Source organism: Triticum aestivum, chromosome 1B (assembly GCF_018294505.1).
Source record: "Triticum aestivum cultivar Chinese Spring chromosome 1B, IWGSC CS RefSeq v2.1, whole genome shotgun sequence".
NCBI classification, from domain to species: domain Eukaryota; kingdom Viridiplantae; phylum Streptophyta; class Magnoliopsida; order Poales; family Poaceae; genus Triticum; species Triticum aestivum.
Genome location: NC_057795.1, coordinates 455,064,552 through 455,084,005, shown reverse-complemented (window position 1 = coordinate 455,084,005; position 19,454 = coordinate 455,064,552). Strand labels below are relative to the sequence as shown.

The 19,454-nt window shown below is 45.0% G+C and overlaps 1 protein-coding gene across 1 annotated transcript; it reads right to left on the bottom strand.

Annotated features, from left to right (window-relative positions):
* Window positions 1-673: 673 nt before the first annotated feature.
* LOC123131043 (E3 ubiquitin-protein ligase RNF6) lies at window positions 674-5,494 on the bottom strand. The gene is made up of 6 exons (XM_044550816.1): window positions 4,996-5,494; window positions 3,600-4,445; window positions 3,329-3,523; window positions 3,088-3,242; window positions 2,198-2,308; window positions 674-1,057 (listed from the first exon to the last, which is right to left on the bottom strand). The coding sequence occupies exons 1-6, from the start codon at window positions 5,188-5,190 to the stop codon at window positions 991-993; spliced, it is 1,569 nt and encodes a 522-aa protein (XP_044406751.1). The 5' UTR covers window positions 5,191-5,494; the 3' UTR covers window positions 674-990.
* Between the last annotated feature and the right edge of the window lie 13,960 nt (window positions 5,495-19,454).

Below are 19,454 nucleotides of genomic sequence, written 5' to 3'. Positions count from 1 at the left end.
ATGTAGCTTTTCACACGAAGATGGATTTTAAGGGAAAAAGAGAATTGTTATGTTTAATCAAAATTAGTGGTGATGGAACAAAATAGCCTTTAGGCCAAGCATAGACAATACAGGTACTGTTATATTTTTTTTGTAAGATACATCATAATTCATCTTGAAAAAGCATATATTGGCATGTTGCCAACAAACTCCGATGCGACATTAGCAAATACACCTTGCCACATAAGAATGTATGGGTGCAATCAATAATGAAAAACTAAACAGAGGAGATAATTTCACAGTTTAACTCTACATAAAGTAATTGTTGTAGGCATCATCATCTGAATCAACCCTTGGCGCCCTTCGGAAAGTACTTCTCTTTTTCTGAAAATAAAGGAAAGGCACATAGAGGATAACTTTAGGTCGAAAGAGCCGAGCTAGAACCCATAGGCCCAAGTGGCTGTCGCTGCGTCGGCTAGTAGTACAAGGGGCAGGACTGAACTTTAATCGTGAACAGAACATGAACCACAGTACCTGCCAACTATCTGAATCTCTGCCACCAAACCCTCTCTGTCTCGCTCCCTAGACCCCAATTCCCCCTCGAATCCCCATCTCTCTCTCTGGCTCTCGCTCTCCGTTCGATCTACAGTAGGTCCGTGAAATAGTTTTGACAGTTTCCTCGTGACGCAGCATCTGAAGAGATTGTCAATATCACGCTAATTTCAAAACATCACGAAAACGCAAGCCATATAACCAATATATCAACAGGCTTCACACCACCGTACAACATTCTCAAATTCGCATGGAAGTTCATCGTTTATAATGGGATGACCGCCATGCAAACCTGCTATAACATACAGGAGCATCCTGAGTTGTCCAGACCAGGCTAGTGAAGATCGAATCGCACCCGCAACATTCTGCGGGCTCTATCCAGCTGGATCAAAGAACCGTGTCGGAAGGCGGAAGCTCCATTTTTCTCGCAATAAGCTGGATCCTTAAGAGATAAAAGAATCAGCTGAATTTCCCTATGCTCGACGAATCGGATCGGCAGACATCGCCACGACAGAGTGGACAAACCCTACAAATACAGGACATAGGTTCAGCTTAGCACAATAAATAAATAAATAAATAAATAATAACGGGCACTGCCAAAAACTAAATGATACCAACTGTATGAAACAAAAGCAACTCAGGAAGAAATTTCCCAGCAGTTAAGGCCCAGGTCAAGTGAATATAGAAGCCAAGTTGTGTCTTAAATTGAGTTAGGGAAATAAGTATTAATTTAAGTTACGTCCGGAAGAAAAACTTTTGATTTTTTTTGTATCTTCCAAATGAAAGAACTCAACAAAAAACTTAAACTGCGTATATGTAAGCACTCAAGTTTATTTAATTTTATTATTCTGAAAGATTTAAACACTACTTTATTAAGTTCACCAATTGCTAGGCACTGAAACATTTCAAAGACAGCCTTCAATCACACAACACTCACATGAAAGCACATTTAATATTATTACTCCCTCCAATCCATATTAATTGACACTACTAAATAAGTAGTAATATGGATCGGAGGGAGTACTAGAGATAGATTCACTGCTCTATCTCTTCGCTACAGCACAAGGAGTATCATCAAATATTAATGCTGTAATACATCTATATTATATGGTCATACTGGCAGTAAGTTTCAAATGTACCCATCCAAGAATTCTACAGCTTGGTTTACGGTTGAACTTTATAGTTTGAACAAGACCTCCAAAAGTTGCCCAAATAACATTTGCCGGAAAATATGTTTTTGAAGCATGTATTTCTTCCATCAGAGAATGTCAATTCTTAGACAGCATGTCAAGAAATTGCTAAAGAGCTCTCATGTCATGGAAATTATCATATCATGTTGAATCAATCTTGATCTGATTTCGTAAGTTTCATGAGCAATACCTGTGAACATTTTTATTCCGTAAGATTCAAATGTATCGATCAAAGAATTGTACAGCTTAGTTTATGGTTGAACTTCATAGTTCGAATAATATCCCCAAAAGTTGCCCACAAATCATTTACTAGAAAATAAGTTTTTCAAGTATGCAGCTTTTCCTTTGAGAATGCCAATTGTCATGTTAGGCAGCGTGTCAAGGAATAGTATAGAGCTCTCGTACGAAGGAAATTATCATATCATGTTAAATCAATCTTTTCCTTGATCTGAATTGGTAAGTTTCATGAACAATACCTGTGAATCTCTTTCAGCCACTTATCTACACATGTTAGATGAAACTCATGATTGCATGGAAGTATGCGAACACAGTCTCCCTCTTCATATTCGACAAGGCAAATGTAGCATCTGCATTGTGGAGAAGGAATGGGAATAAATAATAAATAAATAGACATGGCTGTTTAGATTTATTCAGTACATATCTACTAACATAAAAAAACTGAAAAAGAATGTTAACAAACAAGTAAACGGACATATTGTGCAAAACACTCCACTGTCTTAAAACTGAATAAGACCTGCAGCTTAAATGGCAACTGTACAAATCCACATGCACAATCGAGGCTCAGGATCTTGCTTAGGGTATTATATACATTCTTTATAATTATATACAGTCCAAAGCACATTCTATTGAACAGTACAAAGCACATTTTTTAATAATTACATATATTCTGCATCCCTGCACTTAAAATACAATTATAAATGCCCACAGGTGCCTTTCCAGTTGTATGAACTATTTTATCGTGAATGGTAGACTGTAGAATATGAGAAAATTGGAGTCCTCAAGCACCTCAAATCACCCATGTTTTTGTCCAAGAACTTGATTTCTTATCGAATAGCTCGGCTAATTTTGTAATCAAATGGCTCAACTAAGCATGCAACCGCAGTTCGAAGGCAGTGAATCTAGATCCTTTTGGATACAGGATACAGAAGCCTCTGCTTCACTTGCAGTCCTCAGAATTATCAGCAACAATAATGTATATGCACAAGTGAACAAGGGTATTGACATTTCAGGTATACTAACTTTCCATCACGTGCACGCAAGCTACGTTACTGAGTATGCCCAAACGTGCACCAGCACCACAGAGTACTATTAATTAAAGAATTTCAAAACAAACTAAATGGCTTACTGTGCAGCCTCATCAGTTTGGTGTTTCAACGGCTTTCTGTACACCTTGACAGGAAGACTCTCGACGATCTCCTTTGGAGCAGGAACGGATCCAATTGGAGGTAATGATGACCTTGAGGATAAAGCAGCAGACTGTTGGTGGATTTCATCCAGGACCTATGAGAGGCATTACCTTGTGGATGTAAGTTGGCATTTCTCCAAAAAAGAAAACAGCACTAACTAGAAAAATGTGCAGCACATACCTCAAAGAGTGCTTCTGCTAGCATAACAATTCTTGATATGCTAGCCCTTGTGCCGGATTCTTCATCAGGATTACCTGGTCGACTGCTTGCCCTGCAGTTGCAATTTCCTGTTCTATGTTGACCAGATAGAATGCATGATCTCTCATGACCTGATAAATTTTCGAACCTGCTGCCCAACCTTTGGAGAGCTCGGACCTGCCAAGAAAGCAAAAGCTATAAATATACAAGCAGGCAAGTCAGAAATGATCAAAATAGTTGAACTGTACACCACCTGAGATCTTATCCTCCTCCTCCTTTCAAGAAAAGCCGATCTGCGCTCAAGAAGATCCCGATTACTGGCTTCTCTTAGAGTTGCAGAGCCAGAATTGTACGTGCTGTTAGTTGAAGGTTCTGGTTGCGGTTCGGAACCTCTGTCTGAATTAGTCCGTTGCATCACAGATGAATCTTGCCTCGCGCTGGCATTTCCTGCGGTCCACACTGGTCTATCATAAAGTGAAGAGGTGAACAAACTATCTGAGAATGGAGTCCTCCTGAGGACCCTGTCACGAAGTCTTCCAACACTAAGTGTTCGGCTAAACCGGACACTGCCTTCAGAAGGTTCCTGGGGTCCCATCCTCCTGTGCGAATGCCTCAAGTTAGCATCTTCAGATTCCAGCAAATTTCTCCTAGCCTGATGAGCCGCTCTAGCTTGCGTTGTGACGCTGTCTCTTAGCATATCCAGACTTGAATAAATCCCAGAAGTCGATGCACCACCTTGTTGAGGGATGTTCGCATCGGAAGGATGGTCCACATTTCCAATACTAGGATTAGCTGAAGAGGAGAGACCGTTTGACATAATGGAGCATGCCACTGATGAACCCAAGCTGACGGCTCTACTCAACCCAAAGTTGACACCAAAGCATGGACGCGGCCGGTCAGAAGGATTTGGTGATTGGTCATCGTCGACTGCGGTCCTGGTAGCAGTGACATTCTGCAATACATCATCATCTTGGTCTCTGTCGGTATCTGACAAAGGCATCGTTCTGACTTCACTTGGATTCGATTTAGGAGCCGACGAAGCATCTTCATCTGATATGCCAATGTGAGTGAGTTTAGGCGTCGCCCCTCCCTTGCTTGACTGCAAACACAGGAATGTGCCATTTGATTACAAAAGGTAGGATTACTCCAAAGACTACACATCTCTTACATTCGACACAATAATCGTTCAGAAAATCATCTATACTCATTTCGCAACAAGAAAAACCATATACATTTTTCACAAGGGAACACAATCATTTTCCAACAACTATATATTCTGGCACATATAATTCACCAGAATTCACCCATTGTAAAAAGTTATCAATCTACTGGTGAGGCACACTGAACAATCATCTCCCCATTAATAAAAAGAATAATGGCTCGACAACTCTGCAGAAATCCTAGAAGGAGATGGGAGAAGCCAAGCTCCCGAACCGAGACTAGAAATGACAGACACATCAATCACTGACAGACGCAGGATCTACCACAAGTGAACAGGCACATACTATATACTGAAACGCTTTCCATAATTCCATTGACCCGATTCGGCAATACAGCCTGTAGTATTATTTTGGACCAAAGGAGCTCAGCAACCGATTTCACCAATGGCCAAAAAAAAAGGAAAAAAACGAAGCGGCAGTCCAGTTTACCTCGACCCCTAGCGGCGGCGGCGGCGGCGCCGGCAGCGAAGAAGAAGGGTCGCAATCGGGCGTGAAGCCCCGGAAGCAGGAGTAGCTGGGCAGGCGCATCAGGCTCTTCCCCCTCGGCTTCCCATTCCGCGCCTTGGCCTCGCCGCCGGCCGGCGCCGGCGCCGGCGAAGCGGCCTTGCTGGTCCCAGATCCCATCCCGCGCCTCGCCTCGCCTATAGATCCGCGGATCCCAGCGCCATTGTTTGGATTCCACGCCTCACGCCCGCGTAGGTGGACGTGAAAGGCAGCAAGCCAAGCAGCTCCTGCTCCCACTACTGCTGCTGCTACTAGTCCCAGCCAGCTTACCCGAGAAGGCTGGCTGGCTGGCCAGGTAAAGAGGAGATGGAGGCGGAGAGGAGAGAGGTGGCTCGGTAAAATTAACGAGGGACTGCACCGTCCCTCCCTCCTCGGTTTGATTTGATTGGACAGTTACTACTACTACTACTCCAACTCATCAGGGATTAATAATGGCGCCACCGTGGTGTGGTGTGGAGCTGAGCCTTCGATGAGTGTGCAATAATGCACTTTCCGCCACCACTTTTGGCTACTGTTCCACTTCCCTCTCCATTATTTTCATTCGTGCGAAAGGACTCTTTGTTAAAAGTGCAGCATGTGCGGGATAGATTCGACATGAGATTTCCAGTAGACATTGCACTTTTTACGTGCGGTACTGTGGAGTAGTAATTGGCGTCTTGATTTGAAATATAAGTATTTTGTCTCTTGTCGTGTCACGGAGAAACCCAAACAGTCAATCGCTGGCTGGACCAGCCTGTAGCTCCGGGTTAAAGCAGGCAAGCAGCAGCAGTACTCCTACCCTAGACGACGTGACGAGTCGAGAAGAGAAGCGGATAAATTGGTGGTGATGGAAGATGGAGGCAGGGCCAGCGGAGCCGCGCAAGATCCAGCGGAGCAGTCAGCCGGGGAGGGACGGGGGGCAGGTGGTCCGTCTGCAGCAGCAGCGCGGGGATCAAAACGGCCCGCACTGCCTCGTCCGCATGTGGAGGCACGAGACGAGGCGAGACCGCGCCGATGACCGCGCTCGGGGCGCCCATCCATTTGCCGCATTCCGGCTTCCCGGCCCCCCTGCCGCCCGCGCGCCACGAGCCGCTCCGCGTGGCCCGGGCGGGGATATGCGTTGCTGCCGCCTGTGCGCGCCCGCGCGGCGGATGGCTGGATCGGTCGGGTCCGCGGCCGACGGTTTCGGTTTCAAAACTGTGCCGCCCGTGCCTCGTCCCGTCTGCGTCAGGCTTTGTTTCGGCACTGTGTCAAGGTGTACGGCATACGGGACTCTGCTTGGTTCGTTGCTCCGGCTCGTTCGTGCCGTCTGACACGCCGCAGAACGGCTAGTTCGTTGCGCTCTCTCGGCAGCTTTGGGGAATTGTCAGGCTTTGAAATGTACGGCGGTGAACGGTTTGAAGTTTGTGGAATCAAAATGTGTGGCTCTGTTTATGTTTGATGGTTTTCTTTTTTGCGTAGTAAAAGAAATTTATTCCAGAGTAATGGTTACACAAATGAGAGGCAAGAGTTCCTCTATACATGATGGTCCTCAGTGATGGATGCAATAAGGTTGATGTAGAAGCACTCCGTGATCGATCCCTTTGAGGAAGTCTTGTATTATGGGCTCCTCGGGGAGTAAAATGCATCATTGCTCCTTAAACTTGCTGGCTAGGTCCAAAACAGTCCTCGAACTTAGAAAGTGTGCCAATACAGTCCCAGTACTTGCTAATACGGTGTCAATATGGTCCTCAAACTTGTTGCGCAGGTCCTGGCATACGGTCGTGTATACAGCAGCGTATCAGGCGTGCTGCATGAGTGCAGGGTCCACTTGTCACCACGGGAAATAAATAGGTAAAAATAAAAATGAGCTCTCCAAAGTTCGAACAAGAGAGCTCCGGCTGGCTGTAACGTACGTGCCTTCTAACCATCACAAATGATGCAGGTCCGTACAAAATTAGAGGCCAACATTTACATATAACCTTTCTCAATGCAGGCTGGTGCCAAATTAGAGGCCCATATGTATAGAAGGTATGGAGCATATCCATGCAAACGACAGTACAGTAAGACCATCTACATGCGGAACTTTCAAACCCACCGCATACGTTCGGGCGGGCCGCGCGGTCACTGTCTGTTCACGATTTTTTTATCCAGGGCCCTTAAACGCCCGGGCTGACCGGCACTCTCCATATCCAGCCCAAATAGGGGGCGGATATGGGGTTGCCCGGGCACGCCCGCTACGTCGGACCCGGCCCATGCTGGCCCATCCGACCCACATAAATTCCTTCCCATCTGCTTGGTGGACCAAACCCTAGCCACTTCACTCCCCTCCCCTTCAATCCCCTCCGTCATCCAAGCTCATCTTCGGCTCCTTTCGGCCGTCACTGGCATGGCGGGCAGCGGATCCGAATCTTTCAGCTCCAGATCTGTCAACCCCAAGCTCATCTCACATGTCCCCGAGGAGGAGATGGACATCCGACTTGCACTCCGCCGCGCCTGGGAGGAGGCCCGTACACGGCTGCGCTCGGACTACATCCGTCGGGAATCCATTGCGTCCGCCCAAATGATGCATGGATCCGGCGCTAAGCCAACAGTAGCTGCTTCCCTGGAGGCCGTGCGGTCCGTCTGTCGTCCAAACGCTGCATTCTCCGGCGCCCCGTATGGGGCATCAGTCCGGGCGACGCAACCGCATCATGGTGGACGTCGGTGGCTCGTCCCCCTACGGATCCGTCATTGATCTGACGTCTATTGGGATCGTTCGGGTTCCGAGCTCCGATAAGGAAGAGTAGGGCATGGGAGATGGTGACGCCTCGAGTCCCGTAAGTCGGCTCGTGTCCCATGCCCTATCCTACCTTGCCTGCGACCGGACCAACACTCTGAGGAGCGCAGCCGGCCGCCGGACATGGCTAGCACGGAGCCGGACGAGCGGGCAGCGCAACCGGACGAGCTCCTCCTAGATTAGGTTTCACGTTGCATGTAGTAATATGGATTTGAGGTTTGTAATGTGAGGTATCCGGATGTGGAATGCATTTTTTGAGGCGTGACCAGTCACTGTCTGCAGACGTACCCGGGCGCGTCCGCGGGCATTTGTGGGGTCGGATTTGTCAAGTCCAGTTGTAGATGCTCTAATGTAGTTGTAGTGTCTGCACATTATTCAAAACCCAAACATGCTGATTGATCTGGACATATGTGTGATGCATACGTGCTACTAATCTACTTGATACATACATATTTAAAGAAATTTAAGAGAAGAATTTCGGGATGGAGGGAATAGATTATAAAGACTAATATGTGTCTTGATACATACATATTTAAAGAAATCTAAGACAAGAATTTCGGGACGGCGGCGGCTCCCTGAAGATGGAATAAAGGTCTCCCCGCATATCCTCCATTCCGGCGGTGCGTCTAGCATCGTTGGTGGGCGTGTGGAGGTGTGTCTCCGGCAGATCAACCTTTGGTGGATTTGCTTGGATCTCGTCGTTGTTCGTCTACGTTCGTGTGTCTTCGGTTTGGATCCTTCCGATCTACGTTATTTTTCATCGGCGGCGGTTGCTGTTCTGGGGTGCTGGTCCTATGGGGCCTTAGCACGATGACTTCCTGACTGTCTACTACAACAAGTTGTGCCCGGCTCTGACGATGGAGGGGCGATGACGGCGGCGCGCCTTCGGCTTGCTTCGGTGCTTGTAGTCGTCGCTAGGTGGTCTACGAATCTGGATGTAATTTTTATTTCTGGTATTCGTTGTACTGCCATGATTGAAGATGAATAGATTGAAAGTTTTTCCGAAAAAAAATAAAAAATAAAGACTGCACCCCTATTTGAACAGGACCTAGGGCAGTATGTGTTAGTTCGACCGTGCGCAGCCGCTTTTGGCCCCACAACCGCTAGGTCGCAGGTTTGATTCTCCCTCCCACGTTTAACATTTTATTTTTGAATTTTTTTTACAGGTGGGCCCACGTAAAACCCTGACGTGGCACGTCTATTACGCTGTTGTATACGCGAATCGTATGCGTGACCGTATGCCAGGACCGGTGCAACGAGTTTGAGGACCATATTGACACCGTATTAGCAAGTACTGGGACTGTATTGGCACACTTTCTAAGTTCGAGGACTGTTTTGGACCTAGCCAGCAAGTTTAAGGAGCAATGATGCATTTTACTCCTCCTCGGGAGGCCGACTCACCTCACATGGGCCGGACTGCTGGGCCGCACCATATTCGGACCGAAGACTCTTGGTGCCTTGGAGTGTATCCCAAGATAGGATGGGAGATCCAATGTTTCCTTGATGCAACCGACTATCTGTAAACCCTAGTACCTTTGGTGTCCATATAAACCAGGGGACTTGGTTCGTAGATGCTAGGAGAACAATCACCATCCTACTAGTTAGGGTTTAGTTTGTTTGATCTCGTGGTAGATCTACTTTGTAACCTCCCTCATACACAATCAATACAATCAAGCAGGACGTAGAGTTTTATCTCTTAGAGAGGGTCCGAACCTGGGTAAACATCGTGTCCTACATCTACTGTTCCCCATTGATCCAAAGTCCAGAGTTCGGGACCTCTACCCGAGATTCGTCGGTTTTGACACCGACATTGATGCTTTCATTGAGAGTTTCGCTGTCGGGTCGCCGAAGGATCGATGACTCGCCTGATCATCGGAGACAGCATCAACTCCGGAGACATCTTCGTCCCCGACCAACTGTTCACATTTGGCAGCATTATCCTGCACGCCAATTCGACCGATCGTCTCGACCAGGTCGACAACTTCGTCCCCGAGCATCACATCAGGTTCGGTAATCTGGAGTATGTTGTCGATGCTCGGGGCGATCTGATCTTGGGAGGCTTCTCGGCTCCGCCCGACTCGCCCGACTATCTAGGAGCCTCGACTCCCGAACCTGCCCTTGGCCCGGTCATCGAATCGGCCATCAACGCGCACCAGGATTCGAACCAGGATGCAACTGCTCCTGAAGACCCAAAGTTAGCTCTGGTCGTGCACACATAATACATCTTCATCATATCTGTTTTTCCAAACTCTTTTGCCCTTGTTTTGGACTCTAATTTGCATGATTTGAATGGAACTAACCCGGATTGACGTTGTTTTCACCAGAATTGCTTTGGTGTTATTTTTGTGCAGAAATAGAAGTTCTCGGATTGACCTGAAATTTTATAGAGTATATTTTTTGAATTAATAAAAAATATTGGCGAAAGAATCAACCAGAGGTGACCCACCACATGTCCACAAGGGTGGAGGGCGCGCCCCCTGCCTTTTGGGTCCCTTGGACCTCCTCCGACCCTAACTTCAACTCTATATATTCACGTTCGGGGAGAGAAAAATCAGAGAGAAGGATTCATCGCATTTTACGATACGGAGCCGCCGCCGCCTCTTGTAATTCATCGGGAGGGCTGATCCGGAGTCCATTCGGGGCTCCGGTGAGGGGGGGGGTCCGTTGCCATCATCATCATCAACCCTCCTCCATCACTTTCATGTTGCTCACCACCGTGCCTGAGTAATTCCATCGTAGGCTTGTTGGACGGTGATGGGTTGGATGAGATTTATCATGTAATCGAGTTAGTTTTCTTAGGGTTTGATCCCTAGTATCCACTATGTTGTGAGATTGATGTTGCTGTGACTTTGCTATGCTTAATGCTTGTCACTAGGGCCTGAGTGCCATGAATTTAGATCTAAACCCTTTATGTTTCCGTGAATATATTTATGTTTTTGATCCGATCTTGCTAATGAATACTTTGCTGCAGATATTAAGTCTTTCAGGTGTGGTTGAATTGATAACTTAGCTGCTAATACTTGAGAATATTCTTTGGTTCCCCTTGTGTCGAATCAATAAATTTGGGTTGAATACTCTACCCTCGAAAACTTTTGCGATCCCCTATACTTGTGGGTTATCAAGACTTTTTTCTGGCGCCATTGCCAGGGAGCATAGCTCTATTCTCTGAGTCACTTGGGATTTATATTTGTTGATTAGTATGAAGAATTTCAAAGATACCAAAACCAAGATCTATCCCTCTATTATGAGGGGAGGTAAGGAACTGTCATCTAGCTCTGCACTTGATTCACCTTCTGTTTTGAGTAAGCTTGCGACACCTACACCTGCTATTGATCCTGATATGTCGCATGTTATCACTACAAAAAAATACACTTCCGTGATGATACGTGTTTGTCACAATAGGTCACGTTTTTTGTCATGCATGTACATCCATGACGATTTTATGACAGAATAAAGATAGTCATACATGTGTTGTCGTAGAAGTGTTCCATGACATTATGATGTTGGGGCATCCCACGATCATCCCCATGGACGTATCTACATATCCGACGACACCACTTGGACCAATGACAAGAGCTCGAGCAAAGGCTATCAAAGATAAGGTGAACTCGCTCCTCTCCGAACTTCCACATTCTACCTATGAGACATGGCTACTACCTCATGCGGAGACCCTATGTGTGATCAGGTATTTGGTGGGAAGCCACGTACCAGCTGCACCCCATAGACAAGACGGCGAGGACACCAAGTTCAATGGACAAGAAGAAGGACCGCTCGAAACTCCTAGTCATCAGACGACCGGCGCCTCTCGGATGACCAACGTGTGGAGGCTCCAACCGACCAGCCAAGTCCCAGCCTTCGCACGCTACAGCGACCGGACGATCGACACCGACCGGACGTCTGACACCTCCCAGCGCCCGGACGACCGAGCCTCTCCAAACTACTGACACTACCACACCCGAGCCAAAACATCAAAAGAAAGGAGACTTTCGGACGACCGAACGACCGAACGACCGACCCCGACCGGACGACCGACAAGTCCTGACCAGAGCCGAAACATAGGATGCCCGACCGTCACTGGACGTCCGAACCCTCGCGAGCCTTCGGACGACTGATGACCGTCGGACGTCTGACGCCTGTGTGACCGCCCGTGTGTTGGGCCGAGGCCACTTACCCTTTCGTCCACTTAGACTATAAATAGACCTCCTCCGCCCTCTTTCTAGGGTTAGCGTTGTGATAGCTCATATGTGAGATAGAGCCTCGCTCATCCATCTGGATTTGCTACTCCGAGAGAGATCGTGCCTCTTCGGAGAAGATCCACTTGGATTCAAGACCCCTAACAGGAAGAACTCAAGACCTCCTCATGGAGAAGAACTGGTTACCCTATGTATCATTCCTTGTTGGATTCAGATTGTGTATCTCTTTGTGTTTCGAGGATCTAGCATAGGTGTGACCATCTCTCGTTGGTTGAGTGATTTCTCTTGTGTTTCCCCTCGTTTTCCCCTCGTTTCCTCCTCGTGTTCTTCGTATTCTTGGTAGGATTCCCTCCAAACGTGAAAGATCAGGCATCTAGGGTTCTACCCTACATCATCTTTGGTATCATGAGCCATGTTGATCACGTTTTTGGAGCCCCTACCCTTTGTTTTCTAGCTTGATTTTGATGATTTTCGTCCTAATTCGAAAATCCCCACCAAAAATAGCCCCAATTTTTTTTGTGATTTGTTGGTGTGATGAAGTTTGTTGGATTTGATCCATGGATTTGCTTTACCACGTGTGGATCTAGCTTTTCCCCACCATCTCCACCATTTCCATCCACAAAATCGCTCGTATTTGACCATTTTCCACCATCCCCATCTCGAAATCCCGAGTTCATCTCGTGCCCGAAATCGCCCAGGCACTAGACGTCCGACCGTCTCCGGACGTCCGACCACCTTCGGCCGTCCTGAAGGAAATATGCCCTAGAGGCAATAATAAAGTTATTATTTATTTCCTTATTTCATGATAAATGTTTATTATTCATGCTAGAATTGTATTAACCAGAAACATAATACATGTGTGAATACATAGACAAACATAGTGTCACTAGTATGCCTCTACTTGACTAGCTCGTTTATCAAAGATGGTTATGTTTCCTAGCCATGGACAAAAGAGTTGTCATTTGATTAACGGGATCACATCATTGGGAGAATGATGTGATTGACTTGACCCATTCCGTTAGCTTAGCACTTGATCATTTAGTATGTTGCTATTGCTTTCTTCATGACTTATACATGTTCCTATGACTATGAGATTATGCAACCCCCGTTTACCGGAGGAACACTTTGTGTGCTACCAAACATCACAACGTAACTGGGTGATTATAAAGGAGCTCTACAGGTGTCTCCGAAGGTACATGCTGGGTTGGCATATTTCAAGATTAGGATTTGTCACTCCGATTGTCGGAGAGGTATCTTTGGGCCCTCTCGGTAATGCACATCACTATAAGCCTTGCAAGCAATGTGACTAATGAGTTAGTTGTGAGATGATGTATTACGGAACGAGTAAAGAGACTTGCCGGTAACGAGATTGAACTAGGTATTGAGATACCGACGATCGAATCTCGGGCAAGTAACATACCGATGACAAATGGAACAACGTATGTTGTTATGCGGTTTGACCGATAAAGATCTTCATAGAATATGTAGGAGCCAATATGAGCATCCAGGTTCCGCTATTGGTTATTGACTGGAAACAGTTCTAGGTCATGTCTACATTGTTCTCGAACCCGTAGGGTCCGCACGCTTAAGGTTTCGATGACAGTTATATTATGAGTTTATGAGTTTTGATGTACCGAAGGAGTTTGGAGTCCCGGATGAGATCGGGGACTTGACGAGGAGTCTCAAAATGGTTGAGACATAAAGATCGATATATTGGACTACTATATTCGGAGTTCGGAAAGGTTCCAAGTGATTCGGGTATTTTTCGGAGTACCGAAGAGTTACGGGAATTCGCCGGGGAGTATATGAGCCTTATTGGGCCATACGGGAATAGAGGAGAGAGGCCAAAAGGAAGGAGGCATGCGCCCCCCTCTGGTTCGAATTGGACAAGGGGCGCAACCCCCTTTTCCTTCTTCCTCTCCCCCTCTTTCCCCCTCTCCTACTCCAACAAGGAAGAGGGAGTCCTACTCCCGGTGGGAGTAGGACTCCCCTTGGCGCGCCCCCTCCTAGGCCGGCCGCCCCCTCCCCCTTGCTCCTTTATATACGGGGGCAGGGGGGCACCCCAGAACAACAACAATTGATCCCTTGGATCTCTTAGCCGTGTGCGGTGCCCCCCTCCACCATAGTCCACCTCGATAATATCTAGCGGTGCTTAGGCGAAGCCCTGCGATGGAAGAACATCAAGATCGTCACCACGCCGTCGTGCTGATGGAATTCTCCCTCGACACTCGGCTGGATCGGAGTTCGAGGGACGTCATCGAGCTGAACGTGTGCTAGAACTCGGAGGTGCCGTATGTTCGGTGCTTGGATTGGTCGGATCGTGAAGATGTACGAATACATCAACCTCGTTGTCATAACGCTTCCGCTTTTGGTCTACGAGGGTACGTGGAGACACTCTCCCCTCTCGTTGCTATGCATCACCATGATCTTGCGTGTGCGTAGGAAATTTTTGAAATTACTACATTCCCCAACAGTGGCATCCGAGCCTGGTTTTATGCGTTGATGTTATATGCACGAGTAGAACACAAGTGAGTTGTGGGCGATACAAGTCATACTGCTTACCAGCATGTCATACTTTGGTTCGGCGGTATTGTTGGATGAAGCGGCCCGGACCGACATTACGCGTACGCTTACGCGAGACTGGTTCTACCGACGTGCTTTGCACACATGTGGCTGGCGGGTGTCAGTTTCTCCAACTTTAGTTGAACCGAGTGTGGCTACGCCCGGTCCTTGCAAAGGTTAAAACAACACTAACTTGACGAACTATCGTTGTGGTTTTGATGCATAGGTAAGAACGGTTCTTGCTCAGCCCGTAGCAGCCACGTAAAATTTGCAACAACAAAGTAGAGGACGTCTAACTTGTTTTTGCAGGGCATGTTGTGATGTGATATGGTCAAGACGTGATGAGATATAAGTTGTTGTATGAGATGATCATGTTTTGTTGAAGTTATCGGCAACTGGCACAAGCCATATGGTTGTCTCTTTGCTGCATAAGATGCAAGTGCCAAATAATTGTTTTACTTTATCGTTATGCGATAGCAATAGTTGCAAGAGCAATAGTTGGCGAGACGACCATGTGATGACACATTGATATAGATCAAGATGATGAAGATCATGGTGTCATGCCGGTAACGATAGAGATCATGACAGTACTTCGGAGATGGAGATCAAAGGTGCAAGATGATCATGGCCATATCATGTCACATATTCTGATTGCATATGATGTTTATCTGTTATACATCTTATTCTGTTTTGTTTGACGGTAGCATTATAAGATGATCTCTCACTAATTATCAAGAAGTGTTCTCCCTGAGTATGCACCGTTGCGAAAGTTCTTCGAGCTGAGACACCACGTGATGATCGGGTGTGATAGGCTCTACGTTCAAATACAACGGGTGCAAAATAGTTGCACACGCGGAATACTCAGGTTAAACTTGACGAGCCTAGCATATAACAGATATGGCCTCGGAACACGGAGACCGAAAGGTCGAGCATGAATCATATAGTAGATATGATCAATATATTGATGTTCACCGTTGAAACTACTCCATCTCACGTGATGATCGGACATGGTGTAGTTGATATGGATCACGTAATCACTTAGAGGATTAGAGGGATGTCTATCTAAGTGGGAGTTCTTAAGTAATATGATTAATTGAACTTTAATTTATCATGAACTTAGTCCTGGTAGTATTTTGCAAATTATGTTGTAGATCAATAGCTTGCGTTGTTGCTTTCATATGTTTATTTTGATATGTTCCTAGAGAAAATTGTGTTGAAAGATGTTAGTAGCAATGATGCGGATTGGATCCGTGATCTGAGGTTTATCCTCATTGCTGCACAGAAGAATTATGTTCTTAATGCACCGCTAGGTGACAAACCTATTGCAGGAGCAGATGCAGACGTTATGAACATTTGTCTAGCTCAAAATGATGACTACTTGATAGTTTAGTGCACCATGCTTAAACGGCTTAGAATCGGGACTTCAAAGACATTTTGAACGTCATGGACCATATGAGATGTTCCAGGAGTTGAAGTTAATATTTCAAGCAAATACCCGAGTTGAGAGATATGAAGTCTCCAACAAGTTCTATAGCTAAAAGATGGAGGAGAATCGCTCAACTAGTGAGCAAGTGCTTAGATTGTCTGAGTACTACAATCGCTTGAATCAAGTGGGAGTTAATCTTCCAGATAAGATAGTGATTGGCAGAGTTCTCTAGTCATCATCACCAAGTTACTGGAACTTCGTGATGAACTATAATGCAAGGGATGACGAAAATGATTCTCGAGCTCTTCGTGATGCTGAAATCAACGAAGGTAGAAATCAAGAAAAGAGCATCAAGTGTTGATGATTGACAAGACCACTAGTTTCAAGAAAAGGGTAAAGGAAAAGAAAGGGAACTTCAAGTAGAATGGCAAGCAAGTTGTCACTCCCGTGAAGAATCCCAAAGCTGGACCAGAGCCTGAAACTGAGTGATTATACTGCAAAGGAAATGGTCACTAGAAGCAAAAATGCCCTGAATATTTGGTGGATAAGAAGGATGGCAAAGTGAACAAGGGTATATTTGATATACAGGTTATTGATGTGTACTTACTAGTGTTTATAGTAGCCCCTGAGTATTTGATACTTATTCGGTTGCTAAATATTAGTAACTCGAAACAGGAGTTACAGAATAAACAGAGACTAGTTGAGGGTGAAGTGACGATGTGTGTTGGAAGTAGTTCCAAGATTGATATGATCATCATCGCACACTCCCTATACTTTTGGGATTAGTGTTAAACCTAAATAAATGTTATTTGGCGTTTGCGTTGAGCATAAATATGATTTGATCATGTTTATTGCAATACGATTATTCATTTAAAATCAGAGAATAATTGTTGTTCTGTTTACATGAATAAAACCTTCAATGGTCATACACCCAATGAAAATAGTTTGTTGGATCTCGATCGTAGTGATACACATATTCATAATATTGATGCCAAAAGATGCAAAGTTAATAATGATAGTGCAACTTATTTGTGACACTGCCGTTTGGGTCATATCGGTATAAAGCGCATGAAGAAACTCCATAAAGATGGATTTTCGGAATCACTTGGTTATGAATCATTTGATGCTTGCGAACCGTGCCTTTTGGGCAAGATGACTAAAACTCCGTTCTTCGGAACAATGTAACGAGCTACTGACTTGTTGGAAATAATACATACTGATGTATGTAGACCAATGAGTATGAAGGCTCGTGGCAAGTATCGTTATTTTCTAACCTTCACAGATGATTTGAGCAGATTTGCGTATATCTACTTGATGAAACATAAGTCTGAAATAGTTGAAAAGTTCAAAGAATTTCAAAGTGAAGTGGAGAATCATCGTAACAAGAAAATAAAGTTCCTACGATCTGATCGTGGAGGAGAATATTTGAGTTATGAGTTTGGCCTTCATATAAAACAATGTGGAATAGTTTCACAACTCACGCCACCTGGAACACCACAACGTTATGGTGTGTCCGAACGTCGTAACCGCACTTTATTGGATATGGTGCGATCTATGATATCTCTTATCGATTTACCACTATCATTACGGGGTTATGCATTAGAGACAGTTGCATTCACTTTAAATAGGGCACCATCAAAAATCCGTTGAGACGACACCTTATGAACTGTGGTTTGGCAAGAAACCAAAGTTGTCGTTTCTTAGAAGTTTGGGGATGCGATGCTTATGTGAAAAAGTTTCAACCTGATAAGCTCGAACCCAAATCGAGAAGTGCGTCTTCATAGAATACCCAAAGGTAACTATTGGGTACACCTTCTATCACAGATCCTAAGGCAAGTTATTCGTTGCTAAGATGGATCCTTTCTAGAGAGGAAGTTTCTCTCGAAAGAAGTGAGTGGGAGGAAAGTAGAACTTGATGAGGTAACTGTACCTGCTCCCTTATTGGAGAGTAGTTCATCACAAGAACCGGTTCCTGTGATAACTACACCAATTAGTGAGGAAGTTAATGATGATGATCATGAAACTTCAGATCAAGATGCTACCGAACCTCGTAGGTCTTCCAGAATAAGATCCGCACCAGAGTGGTACGGTAATCCTATTCTGGAAGTCATGTTACTAGACCATGATAAACTTACGAACTATGAGGAAGCGATGATGAGCCCAGATTCCGCGAAATGGCTCGAGGCCATAAAATCTGAGATATGATCCATATATGAGAACAAAGTATGGACTTTGATTGACTTGCTCAATGATCAGCAAGCCATGTTAAATAAATGGATCTTCAAGAGGAAGACGGACACTGATAGTAGTGTTACTATCTACTAAGCTCGACCTGTTGCGAAAGGTTTTCGACAAGTTCAAGGTGTTGAAGACGATGAGATTTGCTCACTCGTATCGATGCTTAAGTCTGTCCGAATCATGTTAGCAATTGCCACATTTTATGAAATCTGGCAAATGGGTGTCAAAATTGCATTCCTTAATGGATTTATTAAAGAAGAGTTGTATATGATGCAACCAGAAGGTTTTGTTAATCCTAAAGGTGCTAACAAAATGTGCAAGCTCCAGCGATCCATCCATGGACTGGTGCAAGCATCTCGGAGTTGGAATATATGCTTTGATGAGTTGATCAAAGCATATGGTTTTATACAGACTTTTTGAGAAGCGTGTATTTACAAGAAAGTGAGTGGAAGCTCTGTAGCATTTCTAATATTATATGTGGATGACATATTGTTGATTGGAAATGATATAGAAATTCTGGATAGCATGAAAGGATACTTGAATAAGAGTTTTTCAAAGCAAGACCTCGTTGAAGCTGCTTACACATTGAGCATCAAGATCTATATAGATAGATCAAGACGCTTGATAAGATTTTTCAATGAGTACATACCTTGATAATTTTTTTGAAATAGTTCAAAATGGAACAGTCAAAGAAGGAGTTCTTGCGTGTGTTGCAAGATGTGAAGTTGAGTAAGACTCAAGACCCGACCATGGCAGAAAATAGAAAGAGAATGAAAAGTCATTCACTATGCCTGAGTCATAGGTTCTATAAAGTATGATATGTTGTGTACCAGACCTATTGTATACCTTGCTCTGTGTTTGGTAAAGGAATACAATTTTGATCTAATAGTAGATCACTGGACAATGGTCAAGAATATCCTTAGTGAGGACTAAGGAGATGTTTCTCGATTATGGAGGTAATAAAAGAGTTCATCGTAAAGAGTTACATCGATGCAAACTTTTACACTAATCCAGATGACTCTAAGTCTCAATCTGGATACATATTGAAAGTGGGAGCAATAAGCTAAAGTAGCTCTATGCAGAGCATTGTAGGCATAGAATATTTGCAAAATACATACGGCTCTGAATGTGACAGACCCGTTGACTAAACTTCTCTCACGAGCAAAACATGATCATACCTTAGTACTCTTTGGGTGTTAATCACATAGCGATGTGAACTAGATTATTG